General features: G+C 38.3%; 1 protein-coding gene across 6 annotated transcripts; it reads right to left on the bottom strand.

The window, feature by feature from the left end:
• Positions 1-1105: 1105 nt before the first annotated feature.
• Positions 1106-8582, bottom strand: LOC116169888 (UDP-glucuronosyltransferase 2B1-like). 6 transcript variants are annotated; one of them, XM_031486080.1, is made up of 10 exons: positions 7760-8582; positions 7225-7712; positions 6118-7176; positions 4728-6065; positions 4153-4678; positions 3972-4108; positions 3427-3924; positions 3113-3373; positions 2918-3057; positions 1106-1229 (listed from the first exon to the last, which is right to left on the bottom strand). In XM_031486080.1, the coding sequence occupies exons 1-3, from the start codon at positions 8564-8566 to the stop codon at positions 6891-6893; spliced, it is 1581 nt and encodes a 526-aa protein (XP_031341940.1). In that variant the 5' UTR covers positions 8567-8582; the 3' UTR covers positions 1106-1229; positions 2918-3057; positions 3113-3373; positions 3427-3924; positions 3972-4108; positions 4153-4678; positions 4728-6065; positions 6118-6890. The 6 variants fall into 6 exon arrangements, with proteins under 6 accessions (XP_031341940.1, XP_031341939.1, XP_031341938.1 ...); XM_031486079.1 differs by lacking the exon at positions 1106-1229 and having other exon boundaries at positions 2732-3057; positions 4728-4851; positions 5309-6065; XM_031486078.1 differs by lacking the exon at positions 1106-1229 and having other exon boundaries at positions 2732-3057; positions 6118-6434; positions 6488-7176.
• Positions 8583-10910: the final 2328 nt, after the last annotated feature.

Raw genomic sequence — 10910 nt, 5'->3', positions numbered from 1 at the left:
TAATCGGCGAAGGGTTGAAAACTTTGAAACTTTGCAATTTGGCTATAAGGAATAAAAACAATACACCATAAGTATTATTTCCAACTCGACATCTAAATTAGTCGGCGCGAACTGTAGAGGGTCCATCGCCAGGAACTCGAGAATACTTTTCTGATCATCCTAATGATTAGGAGGCGGTGGATACATTCCTACGGATAAGTAGCCCATACAGAATAGAGGTGGAGCCCCCCCCCCCCATCTTCGCTATCACTCATGATTATAGTCAGATTACCGCCCGGTAATGTTAGCGACGTCGACAACGAATTTCTGAAGTCCTTCTTTAAGGGTAGGAACGACGACGTTGCATTAACAATAGCCTAGGTTTTGCAATACATCATCTTTCTCTCATCATCTTGTTTACTTATGGTACGCTTTGGTTTTGCTTTGTATGCACTCATTTCGCAGATTACAATAACGTCAGGCTTTAGGGAATCCCAAGGTCATGATCCTGGAATTTCCTAAGGTTACGGTTGTGACGAAGAAAATTTAGAAGAAAAGAAAGAATCCAGCGTTACGGCTCCAGCTGCTCTCGGTGGTATGGCTGGTTCCACGATACTCGAAAAAAACTGCTCGTAGAATTTAGAATTTTCGTTAAATTGAGCCGTACAGCAAAACTAGAAACCTGCTCCTGGTGATCTGGAAATGCAAGACGAATAACGAGGACAAAATAGAGGAAAGTAGCGAAACAGGAATATTATTTATTGTAGGGCGAACGATGGTGAATGAGAAATGGCAGTGATAACAGAGAATTAAGCAATAAAATCACGGTACGAGATCTCGTCTCACAGTAAGACACAAAAATTGACTAAAAATTAATAAAACGGATGGTAAAATGACTGAATTAATGTAATGGTTTTTTATAAATAAACTTAACGGGCAATCATAAATGAATAAAGGTTGGAGGTTGCTTAGCTATTGTTCCTGGCTCCTGAAGTTGTCCAGCGGTTGTTCGGCAGACTCGGTGAGTAGACCAGTGGCTAAATATGGGGAAAATAAGGACAGAGAGGAGGGTAGAAGGGAGCAAATGGAAAAGAACTTTGAGGGGTATCGATAGAAGACTGAAGACGGACGACGAAGACTGAAGACTGACGACGGACGACTGAAGACTAAAGACGGACGACTGAAGACTGAAGACGAAGAGTTCGAAGTACGGTACAGGTATAACAAATAAGAAGTAAAAATACAAGGCCCTAAAACAAAGACCCAAAATTACAAAGTAAAACTATCACGAAAAGGCTTCTTACGAGATGGTGTGGGCCTTAAACGTAGAGACAATATAATATTTTGTGTGCTTAATTAACTTGGTGGTAGCAAATGAACGCTTGGATCAAAAGGGGTTGAAATCCGGCGAGCAAGAGATAAAAAATATATATTGGTTGTATATGAAAACTCGGAAACACAAGTGTGCCTCTCCTCTATTCTTGATCCCCAAAATAGGGTTTATAAGGATGAATACTAAATCCCTTTGTTGAGTAGGGTGAATTTCAAGAGGGTAATAATCCTAAAATTTTTGGATAAATGCGGCTATAAAAACTTCGCACCTCACTACTATAGTACACGACAAAATTGACAATAATCGAAAATGGAAAACGAAACGTAGAAGATTTTGAAAAAAAAACGAACAGTAATACCAATAATTAAGGAACATAAAAGTTAGCGGGAAATAGAAGAATAGATTTTTGAAAAGAGCGGGAAAGAATAGCGTAGTTTAGACGAAATACCAACAGATGGCCCTGAAAACGAATCAGAGGCGTAACATTGAATAAAATGTATTACACATAAGCTTAGAATATTAGAATAGTGAAAACAGTAATGAAATAAGAAGTGTTTAGAACGTGAAAAGGAAGAGACAATCGTAAGAAGAGGGCAATAATCGAAAGAAGCGAAGAAATCAAAAGAAGAGATTTAATGAAATGAGTACGCCTATGATATGAAATTCAAAATAAAATAAACAAATTCCTAACCTAAAAATCAAAATAAATAATACAAAAATAAAGTAAAGATTGACCTGTAACACGGTCTTGGAATTTAGTCCCAAGGTCACGCCCTTGGATGCTGGACCGAAGTTTGGGCCTGGATAGTGGACCAAGCCCTTGGGGTTTCGCGCTATTATAAAAATATAAATTCGGGTTAAAAGCACAGGTGATTAGGGTCAAGAAACTAAAATTGCTATAAGGGAATTTGAATAACTTCAATCGAAAAGTAAGATCATTACCTAGTAGGCTGAAAAACCTAAAACATTTGAAAGCGAAACGGTATCCAAAATTCGGCATAGTCTTTATATAACTTTAATCGATACAACTGGACTTTCATTAAACGATGCTTGTGGTCACTTTGCATCCCAAAATATTTTGCAGAATTTGTACATTATTCCAAATGAGATCATTGCATTATTCCGAAGCTCTCACAGAAGGAAGTGCGACAGCGCGTGAAAACATGCTTTCCGGTGTGGCGAACATTTCGGAGGTAACCATTCAAAACCATGTGGAAGGTGTCTGTTGGCACACTTCATTAAATGTCACGATTATTTTAACACTGATTTTAACGGTTGGAGGTAACACTTACATACATACACATACATAAATGAAACAATTATAGTAGATTAAACCATATAATTACATGAAACAGTTAATACATTTCGCAAAGAAAAAAGCGATTTCCTATAAACTAGTTACACAAATTATTTGTCCATACACTTGCATATTTTGAAGTATTCAAATATTACCGACATTACATCAAGAAATCACAGTGCGACGGATTTTAATGGTATTAGCAATATTTGATTAATTGTAAATTCAACTTTTTTAAACACGGTTGAGATTTTTATTTCCGAAATATTATTGCACGTTGGGGTAGGGTCAATTCTCAACATACTTACTAAAATCTGACGTGATTTTAAATTTCAATTGTCTGTGCTATTTAAAAACGGACTATTGAATCATCCCCAAGACATATGAATGTCTAATTCTCTTGGCGGCTTTCCAACAGGGTGTAGTAAGAAAACGACGCTTTTAGGATCTGAGAACAATATTAAAGTACTTAGGAAGGATCTCAACTTACGTTCACCACTTACTGTAACTGCTGCAACCATCGTAAGCGGTGCAAATTTTCCAATCGTGAATGAAACTGACCTCTGAGCTCTTGCTATACATAAAACTAAACATGTTTGGAATGCCAAGTTGGTTTCGATAAAATCAATTTCGTAAAATGAATAAGCGAAAGCTTCATTCTCCGTAATCACCTCCTGTGTAAAATAGCAGTCTACGAAAAACAGTGCCAAAGGTCCAATGATATAGTACAAAAGTTGTAAATGTTCGGTGCCAAATTGCTGCATCTGTCGAAAAACTTTATTTAAGCAGAGTTTGGCCCCTATGTTAGGTTACTTACGTTTGATATACGCAACATTGCGAGACAAGCAAAAAACGACATGTTAATAAAACTGGCCAGCACACATTTGTTAAATATCAATTCAGTTTCGCTTGCAACTTCGACGATGAAATTATAATGTTCAACAACTTTTTTCAATTGCTTTTGAAAGTATACGAAAGGTATATCACGTTGACAGATCAACCACCTTTCCAATCGGTTCTCCATGCAAAATTCTTCCTTTGCGTTTGCAATAAGCTCTTGAACGTTCAACTTAAGATATTTAAAGTGAAGTTTCAATTGTATCATGATGCTTAACTTGATGGTGTCCATTACCACGTATTCGAAACATAAGAATGCGATTACCGTGAGTTGCAAAACTAAACAGCCCGTAAAGCTGTAATTTAACGCCCATCCAGGCATAGTACCAAATGGTAGGGTTTCATGCGAGTGTTGCAAATACCAAGGGAGTATGGTTACTGTTAAACAGATAGCGACTAGAGGAAAGATAATGTAACCCTTAAACACTTTGATATTGCATAGAATCAATAAAAACTAACACGTACCACTTTTGATGTCCTTTTTTCAATTTCTCTGGAAAGGTCGGTAGCTCTGTACGCGTTGTGTGCTGATTTTTCCAACGAAACTAAGAGATCGGCGAGTTTTGATCTATATATTCTCATTATAGTACTACGTGGAGCACCTTAAAAATATTTGTGAGTATAGAAAAGAAATGCTCCAATATACAATTTGCAATTCCAGCGGCGTAAATGAGGTCTTTGATGTCATTGTCTAAACTCCACTTTCGGGCGAAGTATAGAGCGCAATACGCATAAACCCCTAACAAAAAGGTGTACGACGTGATACTAACACGATGGTTTACTTCCTTCGTTAATATTAACCCCGATAATCTTGCATATCTTCTCAGTCCTTCAAAGTATCGTGTTTGTCCATTATTTGCCATAATAATACTCGATCATAAATCGGCGAATGGATGATAACGACTAATTTGTTCTACGTAGCATCTGTACGTTTATAACCAAACATCGATGGAGGAAATTTTAAAATATGCATGCAACAGATGGCGTAAATACCGTATCATAAGACAACTCAGAATTTGTTCTCGTTATTAGCTGACGAGACTGCTTCGATAACCCTTTAATCCTTTTCATCCTTGAATGTGTTATCAAATATGTATTCTAAACGACAATCCCACGGAGGCTAGCTGGCCCTTGCGTTATTTCATATTCAGGAACAAACACATAATAACTACCTATAACTTGCTCATTTCCAGAGTTTTTATACAGTCCTTAATTACAAACCTATTGACATCTACTTTGCGCGATATCCCGTGCTTTTTTCCAGGAAACAAAGAGAAAGGGCGCATTAAACTTGGCACGTAAAGCTACAATTATTCTTTCTCCATTCGGCACAGGTCGAGAGAATCTGTTATAATTTACATCATCAATTTCCTTGTGTAACATTCCTTTATATGAGAACTTCTGAATCTCTTACAAAGGATTTAAGGTAAATTATAGTTCCTCTTGAAACGGTACTATTAAATTATAACTCCAAATTAAAGGCTTCGTGTGTACTTTTGATGCAAAAAGGGCAGGAATGGAAACACAAAGCAGTACGAAACAAGGACAATTCAGATTTCAAAGTTGAGTATAGAGTGGTAAACTGGTCGGTTGTTCAACCATGGATTAAACCGAGTAAATTACTTTAGAGTTTAAAACTATAAAATAATCATAGTTTAATGAATTACACCGTTACGGTTTAACGTTAAACTCTGTTTAAATTGGAGGTTTAATTAAACAGCGGAGGACGACCGTTTAACGCTAAACCACCAAACATAACCTCACATACCTACACAGTCAATCAAAAGCGAAAATATTCTTACTCATTCTCGACCGTTGATCTCATGGTTTGTTCTTCAAGATGGATTAGTCACCGATTGCATTACACCCCTCAGTTAGTTGGTCCCATTCAGCGTCTTTCATACGGTTGTTAATTACCTTCGTCTTTTTTGCACTTTATATTAAGGATGTTATGGTTATCATGGGGATCTCCGAAACCATAAAAGATACGACGATGACCAAATTAGGGAAAAGTTAAGCAATTAAACAGTTATTATCATGCAATCCGATTACTTCCGAAGATATGCTAGATAAACCGAAATATGTCGATTTCGGTTTTATTTTTTTCTCATGTTATTTGAGCAGACCAACTCCATTAAGAGCGATGCGCATTCTAGAGTTGAGAGCTTCTCGTGACAGGCCAGATTGTTTGTTTGATTTTAAAGTCGTATGTACTGACACTGCCCTTTCAGGACCTGCACTGTGCGGTGTCAGAGAAATATACGACTGCACCAACTTTCTTAAGATTGAGTGAGGTTGAGATACCTTTAGAAAGTGGCACAACTTTCCAGTAGATGATGTAATACTAGAAGAAGCAGGGAGTTGTTCAGTTGCAAACAACCCTACAACGTCATCAGTGAAATCTGATACTTTGTCTTTACCAAACAGGCCTTCAACGTCTGCACGAACTGCGTTCACAAGCTCAGTAGGATTTTTAGAATTTAATAATCTATTAATCCTACTGCAGATTTCCTTCTGGTCGTCGGAAAGTCGTTATAAGATAAACTCTTTGAGAATACTCTAAAAGATTTACATGAGGTTATTTTTTAAAGCAGTTTTTAAATTACCATACATTTAGAATGTCAATCATTAAAAAAAAATATGTCGGCACTACCCATAGTCACTGGGCGACAAAATCCCAGCACTGGGCGACACTTGTGTCGCCTAATTAACATGTTATTTTATGCCCTGTTCCAATGTAAAATTTATGAGCCTTTGAAAAGTTGTCGGTGCATTACAGAGACCAAAAGGCATTGCATTGAATTGCCAATGATTTTTTGCTGTCGAAAATACTGTGTACTGTTTCGAATCTTCATCCAACGGAAGATGATAAGTAAGCTGATGTCACGTCAAAAGTTGAAAAGAGTGATGAACTTGATATATGATCTACTGCTTAATAAATATGGATGATGGCAATTAAAATTCCATGCGTTCTAACTTACATTGTCAGTTGTTTTATTTAATGAAGTGTATCTGGATACGGTTCTCGACAGAAAGAGGAAAATGAAAGTGGACAATCTACAACCACTACGCGGTAAAATTGCGTTGTTAACTTCCAACAACAGATGGAGCCATCTATTGAAAGTTACGAGGATGCTTTGTAGTGGAGAAACATTTATGCTTTAATAGTCTCTATCCAAAATAGCCATAAATAAAAGTTTAAAGGTAATACAAATCCGACATAGAGTAATGTCAGGATAGGCTCGAGTAAGTGTAATAAATTAGAAAAAAACTAATTGTCTCATATTGTCTAATCGCATGGTCACTGTTGGTCATACTGAATCTTTTGCTAAAGAAACAACGGCAATCGAGTGCGTTTTAAATTATATAGATCGCTAACTCTCATTATTTCGTTTTCTTTTCTTTGTCCTTTCGATTCCGCCTAAAATATATCCAAACAGTACGTAGTGCACAGTACACGCCACCGACCACAACCATAAGACTCGCTACCAAAACCACTAGCACATCTAACAATAAGTATTTATACCACGGGAAATCTTTTATCGGACTGTTCAGGTGTTCAGCACCCTTGTGGCGTATAACGTATTCGGTCCACCATACGGCACGCTCCATTCCCGTCATAGGCTGGTCTAAGGCTAATCGGGCCAACTCCTTCACTCTATTCCGGTACCTTAAAAACGACGCGTTACCGATTTGATCTGCTCAACACTGTACCTACCTCGGTTCGCGAATTACTTCAAGGACTTTGTCCCGAAATTCCTCCTTCTTCAAGTTCGCGTAGTCCACCGACAATCCCATCCCCTTGTATACGATCGCCTTAGCATTATAACCTTGGTCGGCGAAGAACGGCATGACAACCATTGGAACGCCACTATAAACTGCTTCTTCCATTGACTGCAAACCTCCCTGCGTTACAAAGAGTTTTATGTTGCGGTGCCCTGCAACAAAAAATGCACTGATTCGGTCGTCGTCGAGTTTCTTACGTAAAACATCCTGTTGAGGTAGCCATTTTGATATGAACACGTTTTTCGGTCTATTCGGTAGGTTCTCCGCTTCGAATTTCCACAAGACCATGTAAGGTAGTTCGGCGAACGTTTCAAGTATTGTTTCTCTTAGATCGATTGGTATGTCCTTGCTTTTGACATTCGAACCCAAACTAAAGTAAATGAAACCGGATTCGGCGTTATCTAGGAGTTCTTGCAGATCCTGTAAAATGTAACGTAGTCCAATACGGTTATGGCCAAGTTACTTACGGTGGGCAATAGCCGTGCTGGCTTTAAGTGTGATCCTCCGCCAATCTGAACGACAGTTGGAACGAAAGGCCTGACTCTGTGGAGGATCGGGTCAGTATTCACAAAAATCATGCTGACGTTATATATGATATCGACCAGAGACGGGTAATTTGGTCCGAAGTACTTTTGCGCCATGCTGTTTGCTGCCAAATAAGCGTGGATTCCGTTCACGTTCATCAAGCAAGTGATTATGACGCTAGTCAACCTTTGTCGGAACGTCAAGTGTTCGTCATAAGGATAGTACACATCCGGATATAATATGGGATGCGTCGGATTTCCCATTAATTGATGTAAACGAGATGACATATCCAAGGATATTATGTTAATCACTGGACATTTGAACTTTGCAGCAAAGGGGAGGAAAGGCAACGCGATCACCTCGATTATTACAAGATCAAACTCATCGTCGCCGTGTATCAGTGCTTGAACCTTCGGGTGGCGCAATTCTTCGTCAATAACATCAAATGCTTGTTTCATTAAATTATTAATGAGTCCAATCGAGTTTCCTTGAAATTTTAACGCGGTTACCATAATATCCTTATTCCAAGTCTCGTAGGCGAAGTGCAAATCGATTTCGGTCAGGTTTGTAAGCTTGGGATCATTGATTGGATCCGTCGTAAGCGTTGTCACCTGATGCCCACGAATCGATAGCTCTCGCCATAGTGGCTGAAATACCACTTGATGACTGTAAGATGGAAGCGCGACAATTCCCAGAATCCTTGCGGCCCGTACCACTGTTAACAGGTTGATTGCACACACGAGCAACATTATTATACGAGTACTATCGCCGATCAAACTAGATTGAATTCAATTTTGCTTATCGCGACACTTCTAGGCGTGAGTGTGCACTATTTATATGTACTTACAATTGATAAAGATATGTGCGTTCGTATTTAAACTGGAAGTTAAGCAGCCCATTCCAATATATTGTCCCGATAAAGTTGGAAACCACTGGGCAATGCTTAATCGATGGTAACAGGCATTTGATTCTGGTTCGGAAGCGGCCCCATGAGATCTAGTGCTACGAATTGCCAGGGTACCGTTGCAAGTTCTTAGCATTTCATGGGTGCTGGTTTTAAGGGGGGCGATAGCCTTAAGCAGTCTGATGTGTGTTTCCACGCTTCATTGTTGACCTTTTCGACTGTTGCTACCAACACCGGGTGTTCCTGGCTCGATTTTATACCTTCCGAAATCTTTACCACGTTCGGGAGTGCTCTCTTTGTGATTGTGGGACGAGAACTGTTCCTAAAGCCACAGGGCTATCATTATACTCTTGTGGTTTTATTTTTATTTATTTTTCTAGATTTAATATAATGCACTTTTCTTTCTTTAATAGAACGTAATTCTGTATTACGTTTATAACTTTTGTTAGGCCTCTGTCGTGTTCTTCTTCCGAGGACCCAAACATGATGATGCCATCGAGGTAGTTCGAGTAATTTTCGCTCCACCAGCAGTTCTTCAAAAGTACATTGCAAAATTTCGGGTGACGGGATCAATTTTTATGGCTGGTAAATGTGGTGACCGCTCGACTGTCTTCTAATTCTAATTGATCATATGTACCTTCCATGTCCAATCGGGAAAAATATTTGGTGTTTCTTATTTGGTCACGACTGATTCAAAAGTATGCATTGTAGTATGCATTCCCAGTTTTAATACTCGAAGTCGCATGGCTGTGATTTATTTGTTTCACCAGACACCATACAAAATAAAATTCGAATTACATGGCACTGGGGCTCTGAACAAATATTAGGACTTAAGATCTAACTTGATTTATTATTGCATTTAGGGGATCGTAAGTCGATGTCATTCACTGAGGATAACTTATTTAAAGTGATCAAGATCTTAATAAGTGGAGAATGACGTAGAATGATGCAATGAGTTCCTTTCTAGTTTGATACTGACACTGGTCGTAAAATTACATGTGGTGTCTAAAGGTTTGTTTGATCCATACGGGGTTAGCATATTTTCTGCACTTACGCTGGTACCCCAAACAGCTGCATGTTATAACTGCAGCCTATGCCAGTCCTGTCGAGTTTGCTTTTGATCCCGAATCTATTGCTGTGCTTATTTCGTCCGGCAGGATGAAATTTTCGGACATCCTAATTAAGATAGACAAGGGCGCTCTCATTTTTATGTAATTAACATTTGTAATTAAATTTTATTAATTTGTTGTTGGTCTATGTAACGGCATGGGGATTATTTGTGTCATACGCGAAAGCGGTCAAGGTGTTTACATTGTTATTTTATTTAACGTAGAAATTTCCGGGAATTTTGTTTGGTTTTTAACTGTTATCAAATGTAAATGCTTAATTTAATTGACAGGTGGATTTAAGTTTAGAATTTTTCGGTCTATTAACGTACGTTAAGGGGATAGTCTTTGTTGTAAACTGTGTATGATTGGTTGTTATAATTTTGATTTTCGTAAGAAGGGTTTCGCCGTAAATAGGACGTTAAGAAGAAAAGCGTCTCTTTTTGCCACAGTCAACGCGGAACTACGTTTCTTTGAAAATTTAAATCAGTTTTTTTTTTGCTTCGTTCAGAGCAGAGTTACGTTGCGTTGAAGATTTGAAATCAGATTTATTCCAAGTTTAGGGCCATAGTGCGGCCAATTTAAATCAGTTTTTTTGCCAGAGTTTATGCAGTATTACGTATCGTAGAAGAATTTATTTCGCTTCTTGCGAGTTCCGTCGTCCCATTATTTGTTTTAAAGCCACGGCTAGTGTTGAAAGTTTCGTTCAATGTGAGATTGAAGATAGAAGAAGTTTCGTTTGTGAAGCCGGAAGCCGAATTCGCGGCTAATTATTATTCTACGTTTTGAAGTTTTGGCCATCAAAGGTGTTGCAAGGAGAGGTGCCTGGCCGCGCTATCATAAGTGTGTTGTCAACGTGACTCAGTTTGAAGTTGGTTTTTTTAATGGAACGTCCTTATCTACCCGAAGAGAAGATGCTGCGATTACCCGAGGTCGTTAGTCTAAAGTGTGTTCATTGAAAATTGTAATTTTCGTGTAGTGTGTCCGTACACAGGTATCCATATACCTTTTATGTGGATTACAATTCCCGGACAAGTAATGTAAGTAGTTAAGTCTTACTTTTAGTCTATCTGTAATAATTGT

This window comes from Photinus pyralis, unplaced genomic scaffold (assembly GCF_008802855.1).
Source record: "Photinus pyralis isolate 1611_PpyrPB1 unplaced genomic scaffold, Ppyr1.3 Ppyr1.4_LG4, whole genome shotgun sequence".
NCBI classification, from domain to species: Eukaryota; Metazoa; Arthropoda; class Insecta; order Coleoptera; family Lampyridae; genus Photinus; species Photinus pyralis.
Note: the sequence above shows the minus strand (reverse complement) of the source record. Positions and strands in the feature narration are given on the sequence as shown.

What these genes read in the sequence shown, in the direction of transcription:
- LOC116169888 (XM_031486080.1), bottom strand. Translation starts at nt 8,566, where the DNA reads ATGTTGCTCGTGTGTGCAATCAACCTGTTAACAGTGGTACGGGCCGCA. An exon ending in CAGCACGGCTATTGCCCACC is followed by an intron (nt 7,713 to 7,759) that starts GTAAGTAACTTG and finishes TACATTTTACAG; the next exon opens with GATCTGCAAGAACTCCTAGA. An exon ending in GAAGTAATTCGCGAACCGAG is followed by an intron (nt 7,177 to 7,224) that starts GTAGGTACAGTG and finishes GTCGTTTTTAAG; the next exon opens with GTACCGGAATAGAGTGAAGG.